The sequence below is a fragment of the Sphaerulina musiva genome (genome assembly GCF_000320565.1).
Source record: "Sphaerulina musiva SO2202 unplaced genomic scaffold SEPMUscaffold_6, whole genome shotgun sequence".
NCBI classification, from domain to species: Eukaryota; Fungi; Ascomycota; class Dothideomycetes; order Mycosphaerellales; family Mycosphaerellaceae; genus Sphaerulina; species Sphaerulina musiva.
This window is the reverse complement of record NW_016017388.1, coordinates 1,358,251-1,381,517: the sequence shown is the minus strand read 5'-3', so window position 1 is coordinate 1,381,517 and position 23,267 is coordinate 1,358,251. Positions and strand designations below refer to the sequence as shown.

Sequence of the window (23,267 nt, the reverse complement as noted above, 5' to 3'; positions counted from 1 at the left end):
CCACGTTGCGCGCACATTCATACTCTGTCTTCTCTCTCTCTCTCTCTCTTCGGATGAACAGGAGTCAGTACCTGGTAGTATCTGTCAAATCACACATACTGTTGACAGCACGAATCACAGCACTCTCATCACGGCAGGAAGATCCTGTTTCTTCTGCAAAAGCTCGGTAGTCGACTATAACAGGTACAGTACCTACATCGTCTAGGGGGCCACATCTCACCATCCCGGTACTCTTTGTAGTATGTACCTTACAGTATGTATCATCAGACAGGACCGGGTAACAAGCCTGCTGTTTTTCTGCTTCTGGCATGTCCACGTCGCAGCTGCCAGCCAGCGCGGCTATGTCGCTTAACTGTCAATTCAAGAATAAAACTGACAGCTGATGCTTCTTCAAATCTCACTACACTAGTAAGGTAGCTTCTAGGAGGGGAGATTTTCCCGAGCGGCAATCATGAGGAGTGGATAGTAATGTCTGATGACATTTTATCATTATCATTCTTCGTCATCATCATCATGAGTATCAGTTCTAATAGCAGTAATGATAAGGATGATAATGTAGTACCTACCTTAGTATAGAAGTTGTTGTTGTTGTTGGTATACGCGAATACGGGACATGTGATTTTTTAAAAAAAAGAAAAGAAAGAAAGAAAGAAAGAAAGAAAGAAAGAAAAGAAAGAAAGAAAAGAACAGGCAGGATTTGGAAAGAAATTCGAACAGGTGATCTACCATGTACCTCACCTACATATATGTATATGTACTCAAGGTATCCTAACGCTGGGTACATGAAGCAGCTATTGATTGCGTCCAACTCGTAACATTGAACACCCTACCTTTTGCCGACCTTAGCTACCTACCTATATTATACCTAACAAGGACAATAGACAATGCAGTCTACGTACGTGGACAAGTCCGAGAAACTTGTATAGCGCTCTTTACACTATCGCTGGGGGCTCTCTCTCTCTCTCTCTTGGTAATAACCTCGCTACCTACGAAAAGTGTCACTTTTCTTTTGTCAGCGATAGATGGTACCTAGTGGCGGTTGAAGATAAGATGTATGCTTCATTTGTTTAATAAGAGGTGAGGTCAAGTTGACTTTGACTCGGGCAAAGTCTGTGTTTTGCCACACTCTATGTCTCTTGAGGGAGAGAGACAAGTATGTACTTACCTTACTTGGGAAGAGAGTTGAGTTAGGCTACTGCCTCCGGTAAAGTCTGTCTTATTTGTGTGTGAGACTTATATATATGTATGTACAGTATATAGAGGATTGTACCTACAGTGAGAAAGTCTATTAAGCTGTATTGTACAGTACATATCCTTTAGTAGTAAGCGATGTGTAGGTATATATGCCGTTTTCATTGTTACTTGATCGGTCTACTGCCCTTCTGAGATGGAAGCCTCTCATATACGCGCGTGATCCAAACGGAATTGGGTGATTGTTCTGCTATACTTGTCTTTCGCCTGAAAAATGATGCTGTTTCCGCCTGCGATAGCTGAGGTAGCCAAGGTAGCACAGGAGAGTGTAAGGTATATAGATGTCTATAGCCCAATGAAGACTGTTTGTTAGGAATCGCTAGAGGAGGATATTACTGTATTTTCTGCCTTTCAATGATGCGGTACAACTATTATCATAACAGCTAGGTATCTCTCGGTGAGGTAGGTGTGAGAGCGCAGTCGGAGATCTGGATGCAGAGGATAAGTAGGTATACTACCTTATCTTTCTCTTGTAGCAAAGAATTCGTCTATCTTTTACCATTAGTAACGATGAATAACAATGGAGGTGTGATCCTTTGTTGAAAAATTATCCTGAGACAAGAAGAGCTCGGCCAGCCTTCATTGGATGCGATCAACTTGTTGTATATGGCTGTGCTCGTTTGCGCGCCTTGCCTAGCTAGAGCCGAGTTGTGAAGATCGGTGCTATTGGGCGGGAGGAACTGCTCAGTGATTGACTATGGAGACTTTTAATGACGGAACCAAGGACACCATCAATCACCTCCAGCCGCTCGTCTTTCAAGTTCCCTTACTTTGTAGGTACCTTGTAGGAAGTTCCAAGACAGCGTCAGGTCATTCTGAAAGGTGGTAGTCCCACGTTTTGAGATAGCAAAGCTTTCTGGATATTGTGGTCCAAAGTGTGGTAATGAACTCGATGTGATTTCCAAATATTTTTCGCGCAGCACTCTGAGGTCCAGTGTGGTTGGCATGTACAAGGCACGGAGAAGATTGCTGCTGTCTTTTTCTTTTGGCATCCCTTTTCTGCGGAGAGCAAGCTGTCTTTACTGTATGCATTTTCCCGCGGACATACACTTGTGATACGTGGATGAAGGTCCGTCCTTCTTTATCCTGAGGTCGTTTTGGCAGAAGTCTCATGCTAGGTAATTCGGAAAGAAAATTTGCGCTGAAAACATCTGACAAGTTTGTCAGGACATCCACAAATGCCCAGTGCATGTAGGTGCTTGATTGACGCAGCCTCTTTTCAGCGCTTTCGTTGTTGTACAAGTCCATTTAGAGGCAGAGGTAGACAACGTAGCGTGCGGTTGGGGGATTCTGAAGCAATTGTTTCCCTTTTTACCTACCAACGCCACGCTAAAGATGATCAGCACAACGTAGTCGTGCTCACGCGAAAAGGACATTGTTGTCCAGGTCATCCACTTCCCTCGGTCCTTCGCCAGTCCGCAGACCAAGGTCTCTCTTCTTGACCTTCCGCTCCAATTCGCCCTCTGCTCTCCTGTTGTAACGCCCGGCCTTCTGTCGCCTGAGATCCGAACGAATCTGGTTGGGGCTCACAAACTCCTTATTCTCGTATATCACCGGGCCCCCGAAACTTCCTTCGAGTATTACGATTGGCGTGAGCACAAATCTGGGCCCAATTTCCACAAGACTGATGTGAGTCTCTCCCTTGCCTGTAGCCTTGCTAACAATCTGTGTCTCGCCGCCTGCCACGGCGCTTTCTTCAGCGGCCTTGCTCTTTCCTTGCTCAGTTTCTGAAATTTGGTAGCAGCGAATCCAGACCTTTCCATCTGCTATCGTGAATCCCATGACGTGGTCCACGAACGGCTTCACCTTTCTCGAAGTTTGCGGGACGCCAAAGGTGTGGCTCAACAACTCCTTGACCAGTTTCCAGTGCGCAGAGCCGTCGAAATGCTTGTCAAAGCTCAACACCGGCCTGCTACCCTTTAAGCAGTTTCCGGTAAAGTTCAACTCCTCCATGGTGTGGATGTTTTGGCAATGGAACTTCACAGTCGGACCATTAGGCGGCTTCGAGAGCCAGATGTAGAGATCCTTGGCCTTTCGGGCCTCGAAGAAGAGGATATTGTTGCAATTGTACAAATCGGCGAGCTCGTTCAGTTGGTGGAGGTTGGATTTCGTGTCGAGTTTTGCGTCTTTGCGGGAGTGAGGAAGAAGCGCGTAGAGGTCGTTCAGCAGGTGGCGGTGGCTGTCGCATTGGTTAGCATAGACGAACGCGATGCTACTGTATGTCGCATACCGATATGTTACGCCTCTGGATGTGAGAATGAGAACCCTCTGGCGGTTCTTTGGCTTCGCCTCGCCATTTTCAGTTGCGCTAGCGATGCCGTTCGACTTGGCCTTTGCCATAGACTTGTATACTGCCGCCATCGTGAGTGCGCGACAGGTGTACTGGGTGGAATCGAGTTGAAGATGCCGTGCAACACTTTTTTTGCGAACAGTCTATCTGCCAAGAAGCGTCCAAGCTCCTTCCATTTTGGGCGTGTCACAAAGTATGGTTCCGCAATACATACATGTGGCACCTATCCACCACCCCAGACGGCTCGTGATGGAGACGACAAGGAGGAGCGCGTTGTAGGCCTCTGAGGAGCCGTGTCGTGAAAGTGATATATACAGAATCTACTAGCGATCGTGACGTCGGGAGGAGTGAAGTGTACCCGATGGCAGCGTGCTCGACAAAGCGCGTGAGAGAGAGAGAGTGTGTGTGACTGAGTAAGCGAGGCGAGACCCGTGGACGGTTCTGCTTGGTACACTCGAGGCCATTCGGACTTGCAGCGGACAGCTTTGCAGCCTCCGGCGAATGGACGATTCAGCCCGATGCAACGAGCAGGACAAGACGGTTGGGGCCAAAACAAAAGATTGGCTGTCAATCACGAAATTTGCCATCGCCAGCTCCTTTCTATGCTCACCGTCGACGCGTGTCGTGTTTTTATGCAGTCGCGTCTCGGCACATGCGCAGTAGTAGAGTGTGTTTGAGGTAGGCAGGCGATAGTAGGTGGTAGGTAGTAGGTAGTCGTAAGAAAGACGAACGTCTGAGTTTGTCCACGAGCCGACCAACTCCAGGTTCAATCATGTCCAGTCTCTCCGTATCTCCCCATCCTGCCATCATCATCCGCACAACCTCGTCGTCGCCGCATCGTTGACCATCACCACCACCACCGCCACCACCATCCCCCATCGCCCTCATCACCACCAACATCACGCGGTTGCTTGGCGTGAACGCCGGACATCGTTCGCAGCAGCTAGACCAAGGGGTTACGCTGCCGTCTTGACTCGTCCAACCACCATCGAGCACAGCGCCGCGCATCAGGAAGCGCACGACTGCCACTGCGCCGTCCGCGACATCATCGCCATCATCATCGAGCTCCAAACACTGCATCGTTCCCATTGGCGCCGAACATTGATAGTGGTCGATGGCGAGACGATAGACTAGAGGGATCAGACCTGCCCACCGCCGGCCAGAGAGCCTGCGTCAGCAACAACATGGAAGGAGCGCTTCCACACGCAGCGCAAGCAAGCTACAGTTCGTCAGATCGACAGCAACGACACCGATCCAGCTCATACACCGCGGGTCCGCCGCCTTCACCAGGTCACTATCGATCTGTGCCTGCGTCGCCAACTGCGAGTAGACTGCCTCCACCTGATCGACCTCCCTCGAGCTACTACGACCCGACAAGAGAAGAAAGAGCAAGCAACAGGGAAGCTAGCACGGCAAGTACACCTTTCCAAGCTCGTTCGCCTGTACAAGTGAGTCTTCCACTCATCAATATGGCAAATGGGATATGGCAGAGAAAGAGCGCGTGAGACAGAGAGAGTAAGCCCAATACTAACATGTTATACCTCCTACCAGACTACACGATTTGAACAGCTGCCACCACTCATGCAAGCGAGTGGCCATGACGGAGGCCCACGATCCAATATGAGCCGCCATCCCAGCCAGTCCTCGCCGACGATAGCTCCGCCTGCTCATCCAGCGCAGCATAGCGGCGCTCGATCTCCAGCCTACGACCCTGTTCGAGGCAATGGTCATCATTCCCACACCACGAGCACCGAGTCTGCTGTTCCTGCACCCGATCGCGCAAACAACCCAATGAACATGGCCAACCTGCTCTCCAATCCAGCACCGGATCCGGAGCCTGCTCCTCCCCTTGCACCTCCCAAATCACGCAAACCCTCTGAGCACTCTGCCCCATCCAAATCCTCGAGTCGCAAAGCAAGTCGGACGTCGACTGCGTCACAACAAGGTCCCCGTAGCAAGGATGCTGACACGGATCCTTCACATGCGATGGCAGCTACACAGAAAACCGGTACTACGAGCAATGGGCTTCCTCTGCGTGCTAGCAACACTGGATCTCCGCTCGCTAGCTTACCTCCGCTGACGGGACCTCCGAGTTTGACAATTCGCGACACCGAGCTTGCATATAAAGAGATCGAAGAACGAGATCTGTCTGACATCGAGAGCGATGATGTGCCTGGGTTGGAGACCTCGAAGCGCGAATGGCAGCAGCGCACTCACAAGAGAGCCCTGGAGAAGGAGTTCGAAGAGGCAAATAAGCGGAAGCGACGGAGACTGAAGTTCATGACTGAGTTCCACGATCACTTCAGCTATGCAGCCGAATCAGACCGTACAGTTTTTATTGACCAGTATGAGGCCGAGGTCGCTGAAGAAGTGAAATTACGCGAAATCGAAGAAGACAAGGAGCGCAAGAAGGATCAGCAGCGCAAGCGTCGCAGAGAGAAGGCTATTGCTGATGAACAGCAGAAGAAAGATGAAGCGGAGCTGGCTCTGGCAACAGTGCAAGATCCGGAAGAGCGGGCCAAGATCGAAAAGGAAATCCAACGCTACGAAAAGAAGATCCGTGATACCCAGAACAGACTGCAAGGCATCACCCCTTCGCGGGACTCTTTCATGCGTAATGAGTCCCCTCACAACACAGCGGCTTTGGGTCGACGGGAACGCGAGGTCAACCTGGAAGGCGGATTGATGACTTCATTCTATACCACTGGACAGAGCCTTCCGACAGACGAGGGGACACCGGACCCTGCGGCTTCTAAGGGCGGTCGAGCGCGAGCTGGGCGAGGTGGCGGAGGTGGAAGAGCCAGGAAGTCAAAAGAACAAAAGCTTGCCGAGAAAGAGAATGCCCGCATGGCTCAGGCTTTCATCGACCAAGGCCAGGATCTGCCGCTTATTGCTCCCAAGGAAGAAGAGCGGTTGGCAGCTTACGCTGAACGTATGGCGGAGCGCAAAGCTGCCATGCGAGAAGATTCCGAGCCCCTGAGCGAGGCCGCGCCAGCAGCCATGTTTGACGTACAACCTACCGTGGGTTTGGCAGGAATGGCAAGATTCGACAGCAAAGGGTATATCCAGATCTATGAGCAGATTACTAAGAACGACATTGCCAAGAATATACCGAAAATTGTGCGGATCAAGAACAACAGCCTCGATACGAAACAGTCCAACGCGCGCAAGACAGCCCAATTGGCTGCCAAGGAAGCTCGAAGATGGCAGCTGAAAACGAACAAAAGCCAGAAGGATGTCGCTGCTCGAGCCAAGCGCGCAATGAGGGAAATGCTCGGGTTCTGGAAGCGCAACGAGCGCGACGAACGTGAAGGCAGAAAGGTCGCGGAGCGACAAGAGCTCGATAAGGCTAAGAAGCAGGAAGCGGACCGTGAGGCCAACAGGCAGAAGCGCAAGCTCAACTTCCTGATTTCTCAGACGGAGCTCTACTCACATTTCATTCGGAAGAAAGTCAAGACGGATGATTACGAAGACGACGGGGAAGGCGTGACAGCGAGCGACAAGAAAGTCAAGGACGATTCCCATGCCAAGAACATCGTCGACCTTCCGGACTCGAACGCCAATGTGGGTGAGAAGGTGACAAATTTCGATGATCTGGATTTTGATAATGAAGATGAGACCGCTCTGCAGCAAGCAGCCATGGCCAATGCCCACAGTGCGCTCAAGGAGGCACAGGACAAAGCACGAGCATTCAACCAGCCTGAGCCTGCTGATGGAGAAGACGGTCAAGATCTTGGGGAAGCGCAAGCCAACTTTGACGAGGGCGAGATGAACTTCCAAAACCCGACCTCCCTCCAGACCATGGACGTCGCCCAACCCAATATGCTCACCTGTCAGCTCAAAGAGTATCAGCTCAAAGGTCTCAACTGGCTGGTCAACTTGTATGAACAAGGCATCAATGGTATTCTAGCTGACGAAATGGGTCTTGGGAAAACTGTGCAATCCATATCGGTGATGGCATATTTGGCGGAGATGCACGACATCTGGGGCCCATTCCTTGTCATTGCGCCCGCAAGTACGCTGCACAATTGGCAACAAGAAATTGCCAAATTCGTCCCGACGTTGAAAGTGCTGCCATATTGGGGCTCTGCCAAGGACCGAAAGGTGCTGCGAAAGTTCTGGGATCGCAAGCACATTACCTACAGCCGCGACAGCGCGTTCCATGTTCTGGTCACTTCTTACCAACTGGTCGTGCAAGACACTGCGTACTTCCAGAAAGTCAAGTGGCAGTACATGATCTTGGATGAGGCGCAAGCCATCAAATCCTCGCAGTCTTCGCGATGGAAGTCTCTGCTCAATTTTCACTGTCGGAACCGTCTTCTGCTCACCGGTACTCCCATCCAGAACAACATGCAGGAACTGTGGGCTCTGCTTCACTTCATTATGCCTTCCCTCTTTGACAACCACGACGAATTCTCGGAATGGTTCTCCAAAGATATCGAGAGTCACGCTCACTCGAACTCCAAGCTGAACGAGGATCAGCTCAAGCGACTGCACATGATTCTCAAGCCTTTCATGCTGCGACGCATCAAGAAACATGTCCAAAAGGAGCTTGGTGACAAGATCGAGGAAGACGTCTATTGTGATCTGACGTACCGACAACGCGCCTATTATTCGAACCTCAGAAACAAAATCAGTCTAATGGATCTCATCGAGAAGGCCGCCGGTGGGGATGACCAGGACACTGCAACGCTCATGAACTTGGTCATGCAGTTCCGAAAAGTCTGCAATCATCCGGACCTGTTTGAGCGAGCGGACACAGTCAGTCCGTTGGCCATGTCTTCATATGCTGAGACGGCGTCTTTCATGCGCGAAGGTCACAGCATTAACGTGGCGTACAGCGTGCGGAACATGATTCAGTACTGGCTTCCCAGCTTTCTGGTCGACGGACCAGGCAGGCTCAATGTCGCTAGTCCTCGGAATCCACAAGCAGGGTGGAGGAATAAGTGGCTGTCAAACGAGCTCAGTATCTGGAACGAGCAGCACATTTGCAAGAACCAGAGCGGACAGGCAGGCTTCTCCTGGTTGCGTTTCGTGGACCAGTCTGCAAGCGACATCGCTCTGACCGCCCGACGTTCACTCATAGATCGCATAGTGGAGCTCGCCGCAGACCGCGGCCGCGCATGCAAGCTGCCAGTTCGATACGATTATGTCGGCACAAGTCAGGACGATAAGGGCTGGACTCCTCTACACGACATGTTCGATATCGTGCACTCACATGCTCGTCAGCCCATGACCAAGGCAGCGGGCGACGGACACCTGAGCAAGCTTTTTAACATTTCTCAATTTGCTACAGAAGAGAAGGGATACAGAGTCATCGAGCCTGGCTACCTGCCCAAAGCTAACGTGCCGCCCATTGAGCTAGTGTGTCCCTCTCAGGGGGCGATGGTGGAGCAAGAAACATCACTTTTCAACGTGCCTATGCGACGCGCACTATACCCGATCAACGAGGAAACCGAACGAGCTTTGCTGCAATCGAACTTGCCCCCATCAAAATTCCCTGTTACCAATCTGCTCCCTCGGCCCGAGAACGAGAAGCAGCGATACACCAAGATCCAGGTGCCGTCTATGCGACGCTTCGTCACAGACTCTGGAAAGCTCGCCAAGCTTGATCAATTACTTCGCCAGCTGAAGGCTGGCGGCCATCGTGTGCTTCTCTACTTCCAGATGACACGCATGATCGACCTGATGGAGGAGTACTTGACCTACCGTAATTACAAGTACTGCCGACTCGATGGGTCGACCAAGCTCGAGGACCGCCGTGATACGGTTGCCGCCTTCCAGTCCGACCCAAGCATCTTCATCTTCCTGCTTTCGACGCGAGCGGGTGGCCTTGGTATCAATCTTGTTGCTGCCGATACTGTCATCTTCTACGACTCGGATTGGAACCCCACCATTGACTCGCAGGCCATGGACCGTGCTCATCGTCTCGGCCAGACAAGACAGGTCACGGTATATCGACTCATCACGAGAAATACGATCGAGGAACGTATCAGGAAGCGTGCTTTGCAGAAGGAAGAGGTGCAGCGCGTCGTCATTACCGGTCAATCTGGCACTGGCGTGGACTTTACCAACCGTCCCAAAGAGACAAGTCGGAGTAAGGAGATGGCCTTGTGGCTTGCTGATGATGATGAAGCTGAGCAGATTGAGCGTCGTGAAGCCGAGATGGCTGACGAGGAGGCAAAGGCGGGCGGGAAGAGGAAGCGAAAGAACGCGAAGAAAAGTGGCAAGGACTTGTCCATGGACGATATGTACCATGAAGGTGCGTTGATCAAGACGACAATGCCGACTTTTGATACTGTTACTGACTATCTCACAGGTGAAGGCCAATTTGACGACGGTCCTAGCCATGAGCCCTCGGGCGCCGCGACGCCTCTCGCTGGTGACGAGCCGCCCACGAAGAAAAGGAAAGGGACGAGTAAGAAGGCCAAGACAGTGAAGCAGAGACTTGCTGTGGTCGACGGAGAAGTATAAGACGAGATGATCTCGCGTAATAGACGCGGCGCTGGTCGATGATATTTTATTGTATTTGTACGGGGGAACGAATGGGGCTTCTCAAGGCTGTTTGGGCCCCATGTACCAGCGCTGGCCTCGACAGCACAGAATTGCGAAAGACGCTCAGTCACGCATGAGCGGTGATATCAGCACTGTATCATGACACGTTACGTACGCTTCATGCGAGCTGATATCAATAGAGTATATAAATTTGCTTGCCCTCATTCGATCCTGTGCTCGCTATTCTGTTTCGAACCGTTCGATTCTGATCGAACCGTGACTCGGATATGTTTGTTGTTGCCAGAACAGATTGTTGTGGATCAAGAAGGTACACCGCCTCTTCTGAAGCACCATGTCTCACGCAAGGACAGCATAAAAAGTCGAGATTTTTGAGACTGTGTTGTTGGCTGTATGCGCTACTACCTTACCTATGTTATAATAGTGTATACACCCGATGCCTTACCTATCAGGTACTATGCAGTGCAGTAAGAGCCATCCCTTGCTGTCGTGCAGTGTCAGAGCCACACCAGGGGGAAACTTCTTCAGAAGCCGGGCTTGGCTTGCTGCCGCTTCTTCGCCTTCTTTGTCGTTTTCCTCTTTGTCATTTTCTTCACGATTGGCATCTCATCCGGCGGAGCTTCCAAGTTCGACGCTTGAGCAACAGCACCATTCTCTGCGATCTTCGTAACAGAGCACGATGCAGGCGGAGAGCTGAGTGCGGATTCGAGTACTGCGCTGAGCGACTCCTCGACCGCGTTATAGGTGGTCGAAGGCGTTATAGTAGGCAGGTTTCCAGCAGCTTGCTGGTCCCCCGGAGACTTGGTTGCCCTCTTACGCCGCCTGGATCTTTTATTGCGATTCTTTTCATCATTGGTGGCCGTGGGCTCCACAGTGATCGGCTTCTCTTCGCTGCTAACTGTGACACGAGCAGATATAGACGGCTTCGACGTCGTGATGACAGACTCGCCGGCTCCCTCCTAGGGAAGTTCGTTGGGTCTCACCATGCCGTCTTCGGCGACTACGCTGGGTTCGAAGGCAAGTCTCTCCCCTTGGCTTATCTTGTTGCCATCCTGCTTCGGATGTGGCACAGGACTGGTTGTGCTGGGTTTTATGAGGGCAAGTCGTCGAGCTTTCTTCCGAGCTTTTCGCTCCCCTCGGCTTATCGTCTTGCCATCTCCATCCTGCCCCGCATGTGGTATAGGTGTGGTTGCAGAAGGATCTCGACCTCCAACGGGCGGGCCCTCTCCCATGCTGCGGCGAGGATCGTTAGCGATGGCCACTTCAGGGAGTGTCCACGAGCGGCGAGATGAAGTGATCGTACTCAACTGCCATGCCAGACCCGGTCACAGGGAGATGCTCGATCGGGCGGAGAGGAGTGCAGTGCGGAGATTGGGAACGAGACGCATGAAATGGCGAGAATCTCGCGTTTTCGCCTGCACCGGATTCCTGGGGCAGTCACGCCCTCACGGATCGCGCGTCCGGAGGCCGCACCGGAGGCAGGTCACACACACACCCACACATAGCCAGCGAGGGAAGGTGCAATCATTAATGCGAAACACGCACAGTCGCACACATCCTTTTTCGCACCCTCAGGCTAACATACGATGACATCTGCCGGAGTCGCCCTCGATAATACCTCCTACATGTATTTGCAGTGCATACTCCTCGTATCATCACCAGATCTCCGCAAGTCGTTTGGGCATTGGAAGCACTGGTTAATTTGATTCGACGTCAGCGCACCGTCGGGACGAGGCGTGGATCACCGATCGACGCGTTAAAGACGTGATCAACTTCCTTGGACCTTGCGTGAGCCTCCAGCGGGCGCTTCAGCAATTCACGAATCAGCAGCCTCAGCGTGACACCCGTCCGCCATCTTCCTTGCTCCACACGCGTTTCACTCGGAATTCCAGAGCACACGAAAGAGCACACTGCACACCTCGTGCCCCGCTGCCTGGCCTGGCCTGGCTCTGGCCTGGTACGGAGGTACAGCTTGGTACTGCGGACGGAGCCTCGAGTCTCATTCACCTATCTATCTTATCACACACACACACACCAGCTTCGCGTCCTCGCCTGCGTCGCTTGCTTGCCAGTCGTCAGACGTCTCCTGCGCGCGCAACTTCACTGGCGCCCGTCACAAGCGAGCGACTCCGCCATTTCCGCGACTTGCGCGCCCGCGCGCCCATCCCCCCCAAAGAAGTGAGTTCGTTGGTGGTCCGGCTTGCCGTTCTACTGCCGGCGCGAACGGACGCGCCTGCTGCCAATCCTTGCTCTTGGCTCCCAAATGCAAGGACTTCCACCTCAGCCCGACCGCTCGTCTCGTCTTCCCAGTTTCTTGCCATCGCAGCACTAATGAGTCGCCCAGAGAAATTTCCCGCACCTCCTCGACACCACTGGAACGACACCGCCGTAGCATCGTCACAGGCGTTTCCACCTCCACGAGCGCATTACAGCGGCACCGTTGAGAGCACCACGGAAGCAGATTCAGCATCACGCAATCTGCTACAACGACATACGCTCGCGCCCGACGCGTCAATCTACCGGCATCTGCAATCTAGCTGCCTGGAACACCACTCAGTCGCCATCTGATGGCTGCGACGCGTCAAAAAGCAGCTCCTGCCCTGGAGATCTGGCAAGACTTGGATAATAGACACGACGCACAACCACAAGCCCACATGTCCGACGATGTAGAGACTGCGCTGCTCAACGCACTCGGTCCCCTCAACGACGCTTCCAACAAGTCCAACGTCCAGCTCAGCTCGTCAACCAACCCCAGTCGCCCCGGCTCCTCGCCTTCCAAAAAAGCCAGTTCTCCTTTACGGCCCAGTAAGTTCTTCACTCCATCACGAGGTGACCCGTGCAACGTCCGCATCCCTGCGCGTGGCAAGACTTCTGCCTTCACCGGCTCGCTTGTGGAGCCTCTGGGAAACTAGTTGCCATTTGCTGACGCCTAGTCCTTCGCCATAGGAAGCGCTCACCGACTCACCAACTTCAAGCTGTCCCCTCCACGGCACTCTAGCTTTCCAACAGATTCTCCGACCAAGGACAGTGACTTCTATGCCATGTATCACCAAGTCGCGCCCAAAATGGAACGCAGTCTGTTTCCCCAATATGCCCCTGCATATGACAAGGAGAACGAGTTCGAAGGCGCTTCATTCGGTAACATGACCATCCCTCCATACCAAGACATCGACTATGGCTATAAAGGACCACTTAAACGCGCATACATGGATTCAATGTCGAACGCTTCCGCTGGCAAGAAGCAAAAGCTCTACGACGAGCCCGTAGACCTACCGCCGCCAGAGGATCTGCCAACAGTGGCCGACGATGGCCAAAAGCCTTCACACAGCTATGCTGAACTCATTGGTATGGCCATTCTACGATCAAAAAATCGCCGCCTTACATTGGCGCAAATCTACAAATGGATCTCGGACCACTTTGCCTTCTACCGAAGCTCCGAAGGCGGCTGGCAGAACAGCATACGCCATAATCTCAGCTTGAACAAGAACTTTGTGAAGCAGGAACGTCCTAAGGACGATCCAGGCAAAGGCAATTATTGGGCGATTAAGCCCGGCGAAGAGCGCCCATTTCTACTCGGCAAGAAGCAGCCGATGAGGAAAATGGCCGAGGGCTCTTCATATGCCTTGTCAATGCCTCTGACATCGGATCCAGTGAACTGCAGACCTGGCAGCACGCCTACCATTGGCAATTTTAGTGTAGGGCCAACATCGTCGAGGAAAATCGAACCGAAGGACATCGACTCTGCGAAGTTTCCAGACGAAGCGGACTTCAGCTCTGACGGCACGATCCCAGCCTCGGACCCTGCTCTGCAAGAAGACGAGCAAGATGAGGCTGCTGCCGCGATGCCGCCCCCGCCTGTTCACATGCGCTCATCACCCCCGCCGCCAGCAGAACTCGGCTCATCGCCTCCTGCATTTGACTCGCGTCGCAACGGCACGCCTCCGGTCGAACGTCGTCACCAGCCATCGAGTAGATCTGGTAGCCGGCGGCGCAGAGCCGGTGGACTAGGTGACAGTGGCTACTGGTCGTCGATTGAATCATCTGCTGCTCGAGGAGCTGCCCAGCAGCTTGCCTCCGAGACAGATGTGCGCAGTCTACGCATCAAGAAGGGTCGCGCTGAGGCCGAAATCGCACGCATTCGAAGCTCGTCTTTTGACAGTCCGAGCAAGGAACAGCATCGGTACCACGGATTGCCAGGACATTTCAACTCGTCGCCTTCACGTCAAGAAGACAACCCACTTACACCAGCCGTCATCTTCAAACGACCGACACGGGCTATCCCGGCTGCGTCGCCGAACACGAACCTGCAGGACCATCGCAATCGTGTTCGTGCCTTGCTAGGCTCGCCGGCCAAGAACAGCTTCAGCCCCATGCCAGAGGCTCACACGTGGTCGCCCGCGTTCACGCTCAACGAAGAGGGCCCCGTGGGGCTCACTCCGTTCATTTCGCCATACAAAGCGAGCAACACGCCATGGCGACCTGCCGCGGACAGTCCCAGCAAGTCCTACAGTTCGAACAATGCTGCTTTCGATATATTCATTGATCAACCCCATGAGGATATCGCCGCTCGGGGTTCACCAGAAAAGCGCGTCAACCAGCGACCTTCGCTCATGCGAGCCGCTACAAGTGCTGGTATCCTAGCCGACATCACGGGCACCTCTAAGGGCAACAATCCGCTCATGTTGCCGCCAGCGAGCAACAGCTCCTGTACGCTGTCTCCATTCTTTACGAAGTCTGGTTCTTCGAAGTCCAGTGCCAATTTTAGCCTTGGTTCGCCTCTCAAAACGTCGACTACAGGAGAAGATATGAGGTGGTTCGATTCCGGTAACGGCACCGAGAATGTCCCTGCACAGAATATGAGCAACACAGACGTAGCCGATCTGTTTGGTCTCGGTCCGCACAGCGACGGGAGCGAAGAAGGTATTGACCTCTTCCAGGACTTTGGCAAGATTGGCCAGTCCACCTACACCGGTGCTCCCGATAGATCGACTGGAAGTCCCGTCAGGAGGTCCACTATGGCACCTCCTGCTCGCCCAGGATTTGGACGCAGCTCAACGAGCAGGTGGTAGAAGCGCCTCCGATGGGCACCATATCCCGGCTGGCGAGGAACGATACGAACGATTGATGGCCTGACGAATTGACGACAGCGCTTTTGCAGAACTTCAATTCATACTGGCGTCGTGCTCACTCAACATGCAGCGACGGCACCACCGATAATTTGGAAGCACAGCAGTCCGTCTTGCACACACAGACAGGAAGCCTGTCCATGTCTTGATGGCTTGGCTGTTGAAAGAGAAAGGAGTTTTGTGCTTTTTTTGGGCGACGATTGTCTACGATACCAACGGGTTATGCAAGGAATCAAGTGCTGATGGTCCGTGTGCTTGTTGCGTTTGATGGATATGATAATACCGAGAGTGTCTTTACGCTGTTATGCTTAATGCTTGAACGCCGATGCGATGCTTTCATCAGTGCTATAGTCGATGCAATACTTGAATGCAATGACAGTTACAGACCATGCACTTTGATGTTTTCACGCTTTTCTCCCGAGTAATCCTCCTTCACCAAAGTCACGACTGAGTATTCCACATTATCTATAATTTCTATATATATGTATATATACATCATACCTTACCCACCCATCCTTCTCCCCGCCCGCCCGCCTTTCCGCCCGCCTTTCCGCGCGTCTACCTTCCCGTCCGCCCAACATACCCGAACACCATCAGATACTGAGGACTGGTACCTACCTTACCAATCCTATCCTACCAATACCCCAACCACCTCAAAGCCTGAGCATGATCATCCACGACATTCACAAATCCCATGATAAAATCTTCCATTCGTTCTTCCAATAATGATGATAATGATGGCGGTGGTGGTGGTGATGGTAGTGATGGTGCCACTCGAGCAGTAGCAATAGCAGTATTAATATCCCCAGTGTAACGAGGAGAATGAGAATGAGAATGAGAACGTTCGGAGCTGAGTTCTCGCGCGAGATTATGCGTTAGAGTACGACAGAAATCTGCTGTACCGTGGAGTTTCCAGAATTGGGCCGGGTGGTGGAGAGGGCCTGGGGCTGACACTTTTGGCCTTGTTGTGCTTGTTGTGCTTGTTGTTGTTTTTGGCGAAAAGAAGAATTGGAAGAAAAAGGGAGGAGGAATGACGGCTTGGATGCGGAGGGTGTAGGTGGGTGCTATGTGAACTGCTGTTGGGGGTTCGATGATGGTGTTGTTGTTGCTCTTCTTGTTCTGGAGGGAGATTTCCGCGAGGCGTTGATGATGATGATGATGTTGTTGATAATAGCCAGAAATCTTCTCATCATCATCTTCCGCTCGCATTCGTCGATAGATGCTAGAATTTCGAGATGATCCGGATGGATTCAACTCCAAACTAACATCCACATAACAATTCCATCTGATCTGAAAATTCTTCACAAGTCTCGCATAAGCTTCTCCAATATCATCCAACCAGTGAACAAGACACATTGGTCTAACACCAGGCAAGACATCGAAATGGACGTGGACGCTGCTGTAGTAGACGGGAGCAGTTTCTTGCTGGAGCTCATAGCAAGTTCTCATGATTGCGGGAAGGTGCTCTTGATGATGAAGTGGCTTTTGTGGTTCGGGGGTGGAGTTGCATGGGCTGATGTATACCCATTCGTCCACGAATAGGTAGGACCAGATGATCAGGCGCACCTCGGTCGGTAGGTTGAGGAGGGAGGCGGATGATGCCATTGGTATTGGACCCTGTGTGAAGCCGGGGAGAACAGTGCAGGTGGCCCGCCTGTGGATGGGATGGGATGGGATGGGATGGGATGGAATGGTATGGGATGGTATACGGGCTGAAACTGGTTTGGGTGTTCGAGATATGGCGGGAAGGAGACAGCTTTGTATGCACTCACGATCTGTCTATCAATCTATCCCCTGGAGAGACAATAGCCTCAACTCTCTCTCTCGGGCCAGCAGCAATACTGTGCTGTTCCTACATGTATGGAGAGTGCTGCATACCAAGTGCCCCGAACTACCACGTTGGGCAAGAATGCCGTCCACGGCGATGGTTCTCGTCTGTCCTAGAGAGCATCGCGTGTTACATGTAAGTGGTAGTATGTGCAACTGTGAGACCGGGGCCAAGTGAAGCACGAGCGATATCCCAATGCATCTTCCTTCCACTTCAGTCTCCATCATGCCACTGCCACGCTTCACGGGCATGAGCCGATGTGCCGGCGGGTGTTTTTGCTGGGTCGAGAGAACGCCAGGTGAAGTCAGCATTGGCGGGTTGTGGAGCAGATACTATGGGAATCGCATGGCTTCCCGTTGAGACTCATCGAAGAAGTTCTGCAGCACCCGCCAGGAACCATGTGGTCGGTAACGAGGCATCAAACGTGCGGTCAGAGTCCCTGAGCTGACGTGCACTTCTATAATCGATCCTGCTGTCAGCTGTCATATTTATTCTTGTTCATGCTGTTGCATAAGCTAGTGCATCGGGAGACTCGGGCCGCCGAAATGTTTCAGCCTTGTCAACGGTCTAGAACAAAAACGTCCATTGAACTGTCCACTCCATCTTCCCTCCTCACCAGCTGCTGGCTCATGCAATGCACACAGCATTCGTGCGATGCCCGCACGCGACAAACTCCGCCTTCTTCATGTCCCGAGCCGAAGGAAAGGAGTGACCCTCTCCAGCATGGCGTTGCGCGGCCTGCAGAATCTTCCACAGAGCTCGTAAGTGTGCAGGTACTGTTCGATTACAGTGGCAGAGTCGGTCAGCCGGAGAGATTGTCTGGACGATCAAATCTGTTCGGATCTCGAGGCCGCAGATCCCCGGCGGAAGCATGCAAGAGAGCGGGTACAACGGGACCATTGATATGCAGGTTCGCATAAAGATCAGCCTCCCTCTAGGAGGTAGGAGGACGTGATGCTGAAGACGGCCTAATGCTTCTTCGAGTAAGTTGATGTCCAACCGAGGATGTGATGCCACGTCGTTTGCACTCACCGTTCGGCATGACAAGAAGATCCTGCCGACATTGCAACCTGCAGGCGGGCAGACGACGTGGCGTGGCGTGGCATGGCGTGGCGTGTACGACCGGAGTGAAATCGGCACGCAGCGACATCTGCGTCATGCAGGTACAAACGACGAGTCGACGACGGAGCATCGAACTTGCCCCGACAACCTCCCCGCTTCGAAGCGTCCTTGACAGAATCTCATGATCGACGAGTGGAAAAAAAGGTGGATGCGAGCCGCGTCGTGAGCGGGGCTGAAGTGATAGCTCTCTGTCATTCAACCTGCTCTGCTAGACTTCAGCGACTGTCGATGCCATCTACGCTGCATAATGCATCCAATGGCGATGCATTACGAATCGCAATTCCAATGTACACAGCACACATCTCATGGCCTGCTCAACCACCCTTCCTGACCTCCTCAACATGGCTGGTCGCACCGCCAATGCCCAAGTCTTGACTCTCGCCCATCCCACTCATCCCCACATCCTCGCTGGACACCGCCTCCGGATGAGCCGCGGATGCACCACGAGCTGGGATCAAGCTAGGCATACCCTCTTTCTCCTCCATCTCCCGCCCGCCCGTGCTGTCAAAGTCGTCGACTGCTGCCGAACTGGGCGCCTCAGGCTCATCCAGACGAATATCGACCGGAGGCGGATCAGATTGCCGCGGATCGTTGGCGTCGATATCGATGATGTTCCCCCCTCGATATTGATTCTCCGAATCCAGCCAGTCCGACATGGGCATGCTCGCATGACTATCGATGATATTCACGTCGTCTCCATGTGCAAAGTCCTGGCCGTCCAGCTGCGGTTTCATGCTCGAATTGCTGTCGTTGTCGTCATCGCATTCGCGCGTCTCCACAGAGGAGCGCACCATGTCCGATATAGAGTTGTGGTCCTAGCAGTATAATTAGCATATGTGCACAACTTGGCCTTGCCACGCATGCGGAATGAATGAAGGAGATCATGGGCTGTTCATGCCTCCACTGAGGAAATGGATTACTCACTTGATAGGGAGGCGGCGCATTACGTTTGCTTGCCTCAATGTCAACATACAACTGTTCGTTGTCCCTCTGGATGAAGTCCTGGAGCGGCGCAGGAAGTTCACTGGGCTCGAGATCGTCAACAGCATCGTCGCTGGCATAGACCAGCAGTGCGGAGTTATGTTCCAGCTCGACCGCGCGGATCACATCAAAGTCATCTGCTTTGGAGCGAGTGACCTTGGCAGTCTGACCAGTCACTTCGTAGTCAATGCGCCACCACTGAAAGCCAGTCGGCGTGGTGTTCTCCTCGTCGTACACAGAAGCGGGCGCATCTTGCATTTCCTCGTTGTGCTCAGTCGCTTGCCCTTGCCCTTCTTCTGCCGTCTTGGGCCGAAGCACATACGTGATGTGAGGTTTGGTCGCCACCCCTCGCAGCGTGTATCGATATTGAGCTTCTTGTCCCTCCAGTGCTGGAATCGTGGACTTGCTCAGCTCGCTGATGGCTTTTTGAGCCTTGGCCTTCTCCTCGGCGAGTATTTCCAGCTTCTCGTCAATGCTGGCCATGACGGTCCGCAATTGATCGGCGATGTTCTGGTAGTGACCGGGCTGGTCGATCGATACCGATGCATTGTTGGTCTTGTCAGCCTGGTCCACATCCCGTCGGTTCTGCCCCGAGAAATGAGCATGGGTGTGCTTGAGCAACTGTCGTGAGTCGAGCTGTTGCCCATCTCTCGTCCAGTACATCAGCTTCTTCTCCACATCGGTGATTTTCTTAATTCGTCGCTTGGACTGAATGAGCTGTTCTCGAAGCGCTCTTGTGGCGGGCACGTTCTCTTCAATGTACTTGTCCATAACGAGAGTCGCCGGAACGGTGATGTTAAGGTGCGATGCTGACCTGTCTTCTTGATCGAGCCGCATGACCAGAATATTCGCAGGTCGCTCAAGACAAAATTGCCTCGGCTCATCTTCATCAGCGTCTGTGTTCCAAACCATTTTGTCTAGACATTCAGTGAGATCGGGCTTGGAGTCTTCAGCAACACTGTCCGCGCAACTGCTCTTGAGAGTCAACACGGTGGTGCTGTCCTTGTCAGAATCAAGTCCCCCGATCAAAGCAGCGCGTGTATTGAACAGTCCGGCAATTTGATCAGCTTGGTCTCCCCCTCGAGCGCCAACGATGGCAGTGTAGCTGTTCAAAAAGCTTTCCATCTTCGGTGTGGAAGTTCGATCCTTAATGGCCTTGGTTTCCAGCAGGCCTCCTACACTTGCATAGACTCTTGCGCTGCAGTCTAAGAATGCCGTCAATCGTTGTAGCTCAGCCACAAACTCGTCGGAACTATCTGTATCTTGATCTGCAGCAATTTCACCGTCTGTATGTACTATTCTTGGCTTAGAAACGGCTGCCCCTTTCCACCAGTTCGCATCGTGTCCATAGTCCGCTATAGGCGAAGCAGCGAGCAGGAAAGCCTCCCTCGCCATTGGTATGCTGTGGCAGATGGTAATCAGGTTTGGCGTGTAGTCGCCATCCAGAGTGTGCTTTAGGAATCGAGGTGCATGGTCTCCCTGAAGCTGCACTCTCTCCTCGATGGGCACGTCGGGAATGACCTCGCTGGCATTATGAAGAACCATGCCCCACCGCTGCTCCGTATGCTCCTCTTTCGTCGCGGGACCAATTCTCCGAAGTTCCATGCCATTCTGGCCAATCGTCCCTGTCTCCTGCTGCTGCTCCCAGCCCCCATACGGCACATCTGTTTCCTGTGAAAGTGCCAGCGCTCGCGCCAGATCAGCCTCGGCCTCGTCGTTGCTAGTAGGTGCAGACTCCTTGAGGCTGGCTGCAGGCGAGTTGCCTCGTGTAGGTGCAGTCGAATTCGCGCCAAGTGGATGGAGGTTCGCATTGCCATCGCGGTCGGTATTATAGACGCTTGGGTCCCAAGTGATGCCGCTTTCGAGCTTGGCTATGTCGTCGCCATCAAATATGGCATTGACAGCTTGTTGAACGTCACATGACTTGACCTAGTGATGGGATGCCCTGTTAGCATCAACGTCTCAGCAGAAGTCCTGTGTGTGTGTGTGTGTGTAGTGCAGGCCTACGGAGCAGAGAAGAGAAGAGAAGAGAAGAGCCTCCGTCAAAGAAATGGAGACACTACTTACCCGGAGAAACCTTTTCGCAGTCACCTCATCGATACCAAACGCCACCACCTGTTGGATTTGCTCTTCACTAGGCTCGACAGTCATGGTGGCAGCTTTCTGGCTTGACATTGCTCGCTCCGCAAGAGTACAGGGCTGCCCAAGGAAGGGAACCTCTCAGCGAATCGGGCGTGCTTTCGGAGAGCTCCAAGTTGAGACGGCAGGGTGGTCGGACAGCCCTTATGCCATACAAAGGTGCCTGTGCTTCTCGCGTTTCTGGAGATGGTCGCTGTGTGTTTCGGAGGGTACCTGAGTATGTGTAAAGTACCTCTACCTGATGTATGTACGTGTATGTAGCTTTCACGAGCGTGCTTGCTCGTTTGCGCGGCGGCTGTCTCCGCGCCTGTTACGTCAGTGGCGATGCTGTTTCGGGCGCGTATATGTCCAATGGGCGACGACAAGGTCTGTTGTTATGTTTGTGATAGAAAGATCAATGTCTTGAGCACTTGTGGTGAGTGTATGCTTGTGCGCATATTTATTTTTCATGTGTTGTCATGTTTGTTCGCCAGTGCCCGCCTCGGAAGTCACGCGAGCTTCGGTTGCCTACCTTAGGTAGGTGGTAGATTTCTATCCAATACATGGTACCTACCTGAAGGTACCTTACTTCAAGCACCAGACCGGCAACTACATGTACCTACCAGTAAGGTAGTTGAGAAGACCGTACAAATATTCGTGGAAGCGCCATGTATCCAAGAACATCGCAATCCAAGTAGTAGACACTGAAACTTTGGGAATTGGAGAAATGTCCATGATCGTGTACTACCTAGATACCATTGTGCTGGGAGCAACAGCCATCGCCGTGGCAGGAACTCGTCTCTATTACTTTGGAGGCGAGCGATGAGCGAGATCATGTCTCGCCACTGATGCCTAAAACAAATCTGTCACCGGCCTCGCGCTTTATGCGATGCAATAGCTGCGCCGGAACTCCTCGCTGAAGTCAATGCCTAAGATGCTGCTATAACCATAAATCCGCTCCAAGTCGTGGCGCACCGAGTATCTGCATGTCCTCAATGCAGCGCAATAGCCAGTCGAGGGGCTGGAGAAGCGTTTCGTGAACCGAGCCGCAGTCAAGCAGATCATTCCTCATCTTCCTCCTCATCCGTACCCTCATTCTCGTCAAACATCTCCTCGTCGTCATCACTATCGTCGTCGAAGTCGTCCTCTACCTCGCTGTCGCTCCAGCTCATGTCTTTTTCCACTTCCTCCTTCTTAAACGCAGTCTCGTGTGTAGGCATCTGGAAGCCTTCGGGAATGTCTTGCTTGCTGTTCTCTCTGTCCGCAGCCACACGCCTCTTGTAGCCCTCCGGGTCTTGCCTCAATTGCACACCAGCGTCTACGTTAGCGGGTGAGCTGCACTCCGCGTCGTCCAGTAATGACAGAACTGAGATCAATACACTCTCCACACGCTGTACTGGCGACCAGCGCTCACCCGCATCCTCCCCGCTCATGAGGTCCTCGCCGGGAGAGTGCAGGATGGAGATGCAGAGACGACCATCGACATAGACGTTTGGGTGCCAGAGTGGGCGTGTGAAGGCGAAAGTCGGCGGCTCGTATGGGTAGTTCTTGGAGAATGTCATCCGCGCTTTATAGTAGCCACCATAGTAGATCGAGTCGGGGTTGAGGACGATGAGCGCTACCGACCACTCAAAGATGTTGTCGTTGATGAGCGAGATCTCGGTCCAAGTCTCCTTGCTCAGACTCTTGAATTCGGTCATAAGAGCCCGTTCTGCCGCCATGGTGGGTGATGGTGAGGTGCGGTGCTGTGTAGCGAGCAGACGTGGTGTCTGAGGAGAGAAGATTGGGAGCAAGGAAAGCGAGGCTCGAGGATGTTTATGGCGGAGATAATGCCAGCAAGGTTGTTTGAGTGCCCTGGAGGCTGGAGGTTGGATGACCGGCTGCAGTGAGAGGTTAGACGATCATGGGCCGGATGCGGTGTTGCCTGAGTGAATGGAAGCCTAGAACGCGTAGTGTGTCTCACAAGTCTCTCAGTGACCGTACTATATTGCAAAGACTCAGAAGTTCGGTGAAGAGTCGACGAGACTCTCGACGCACC

General features: G+C 52.9%; 8 protein-coding genes across 8 annotated transcripts; 2 read left to right on the top strand and 6 right to left on the bottom strand.

Annotated features, from left to right (window-relative positions):
- Window positions 1-2,610: 2,610 nt before the first annotated feature.
- On the bottom strand, window positions 2,611-3,612 carry SEPMUDRAFT_142306 (Brix-domain-containing protein; the record flags this gene model as incomplete). The annotated part of the gene is made up of 2 exons (XM_016902995.1): window positions 2,611-3,430; window positions 3,482-3,612. 2 exons carry the CDS (start codon window positions 3,610-3,612, stop codon window positions 2,611-2,613), a joined length of 951 nt encoding a protein of 316 aa, XP_016760250.1.
- A 1,915-nt stretch (window positions 3,613-5,527) lies between these two features.
- On the top strand, window positions 5,528-10,015 carry SEPMUDRAFT_46232 (SNF2_N-domain-containing protein; the record flags this gene model as incomplete). The annotated part of the gene is made up of 2 exons (XM_016908990.1): window positions 5,528-9,803; window positions 9,861-10,015. 2 exons carry the CDS (start codon window positions 5,528-5,530, stop codon window positions 10,013-10,015), a joined length of 4,431 nt encoding a protein of 1,476 aa, XP_016760249.1.
- Window positions 10,016-10,231: 216 nt separating this feature from the next.
- Window positions 10,232-11,582, bottom strand: SEPMUDRAFT_156967 (uncharacterized protein; the record flags this gene model as incomplete). Its single annotated transcript, XM_016907709.1, has 3 exons — window positions 10,232-11,013; window positions 11,038-11,361; window positions 11,550-11,582. The coding sequence occupies 3 exons, from the start codon at window positions 11,580-11,582 to the stop codon at window positions 10,579-10,581; spliced, it is 792 nt and encodes a 263-aa protein (XP_016760248.1). The 3' UTR covers window positions 10,232-10,578.
- A 289-nt stretch (window positions 11,583-11,871) lies between these two features.
- On the top strand, window positions 11,872-15,565 carry SEPMUDRAFT_149889 (Fork_head-domain-containing protein). The gene is made up of 3 exons (XM_016905835.1): window positions 11,872-12,232; window positions 12,399-12,859; window positions 13,001-15,565. The coding sequence occupies exons 2-3, from the start codon at window positions 12,622-12,624 to the stop codon at window positions 15,121-15,123; spliced, it is 2,361 nt and encodes a 786-aa protein (XP_016760247.1). The 5' UTR covers window positions 11,872-12,232; window positions 12,399-12,621; the 3' UTR covers window positions 15,124-15,565.
- A 248-nt stretch (window positions 15,566-15,813) lies between these two features.
- Window positions 15,814-16,847, bottom strand: SEPMUDRAFT_156965 (uncharacterized protein; the record flags this gene model as incomplete). Its single annotated transcript, XM_016907708.1, has 1 exon — window positions 15,814-16,847. Exon 1 carries the CDS (start codon window positions 16,783-16,785, stop codon window positions 15,814-15,816), a length of 972 nt encoding a protein of 323 aa, XP_016760246.1. The 5' UTR covers window positions 16,786-16,847.
- A 430-nt stretch (window positions 16,848-17,277) lies between these two features.
- On the bottom strand, window positions 17,278-18,215 carry SEPMUDRAFT_149887 (uncharacterized protein). The gene is made up of 2 exons (XM_016905834.1): window positions 18,041-18,215; window positions 17,278-17,982 (listed from the first exon to the last, which is right to left on the bottom strand). Exons 1-2 carry the CDS (start codon window positions 18,198-18,200, stop codon window positions 17,636-17,638), a joined length of 507 nt encoding a protein of 168 aa, XP_016760245.1. The 5' UTR covers window positions 18,201-18,215; the 3' UTR covers window positions 17,278-17,635.
- Window positions 18,216-18,311: 96 nt separating this feature from the next.
- SEPMUDRAFT_149886 (uncharacterized protein) lies at window positions 18,312-21,482 on the bottom strand. The gene is made up of 3 exons (XM_016905833.1): window positions 21,179-21,482; window positions 19,055-21,040; window positions 18,312-18,945 (listed from the first exon to the last, which is right to left on the bottom strand). The coding sequence occupies exons 1-3, from the start codon at window positions 21,284-21,286 to the stop codon at window positions 18,445-18,447; spliced, it is 2,595 nt and encodes an 864-aa protein (XP_016760244.1). The 5' UTR covers window positions 21,287-21,482; the 3' UTR covers window positions 18,312-18,444.
- Window positions 21,483-21,947: 465 nt separating this feature from the next.
- SEPMUDRAFT_149885 (UQ_con-domain-containing protein) lies at window positions 21,948-23,261 on the bottom strand. The gene has a single exon (XM_016905832.1). The coding sequence runs from the start codon at window positions 22,948-22,950 to the stop codon at window positions 22,291-22,293; it is 660 nt and encodes a 219-aa protein (XP_016760243.1). The 5' UTR covers window positions 22,951-23,261; the 3' UTR covers window positions 21,948-22,290.
- Window positions 23,262-23,267: the final 6 nt, after the last annotated feature.

Excerpts from the sequence above, each read along its gene's own strand:
- SEPMUDRAFT_149887 (XM_016905834.1), bottom strand. The coding sequence starts at position 18,200 with ATGCTCCGTCGTCGACTCGTCGTTTGTACCTGCATGACGCAGATGTCG. Across the intron at positions 17,983-18,040 it reads TCTTCTTGTCATGCCGAACG|CATTAGGCCGTCTTCAGCAT; the intron begins GTGAGTGCAAAC and ends TACTCGAAGAAG.
- SEPMUDRAFT_149889 (XM_016905835.1), top strand. The coding sequence starts at position 12,622 with ATGGCTGCGACGCGTCAAAAAGCAGCTCCTGCCCTGGAGATCTGGCAA. Across the intron at positions 12,860-13,000 it reads CAGTTCTCCTTTACGGCCCA|GAAGCGCTCACCGACTCACC; the intron begins GTAAGTTCTTCA and ends CCTTCGCCATAG.
- SEPMUDRAFT_149885 (XM_016905832.1), bottom strand. The coding sequence starts at position 22,950 with ATGGCGGCAGAACGGGCTCTTATGACCGAATTCAAGAGTCTGAGCAAG.
- SEPMUDRAFT_149886 (XM_016905833.1), bottom strand. The coding sequence starts at position 21,286 with ATGTCAAGCCAGAAAGCTGCCACCATGACTGTCGAGCCTAGTGAAGAG. Across the intron at positions 21,041-21,178 it reads CTGCGAAAAGGTTTCTCCGG|GTCAAGTCATGTGACGTTCA; the intron begins GTAAGTAGTGTC and ends TCCCATCACTAG. Across the intron at positions 18,946-19,054 it reads ATGCGCCGCCTCCCTATCAA|GACCACAACTCTATATCGGA; the intron begins GTGAGTAATCCA and ends TTATACTGCTAG.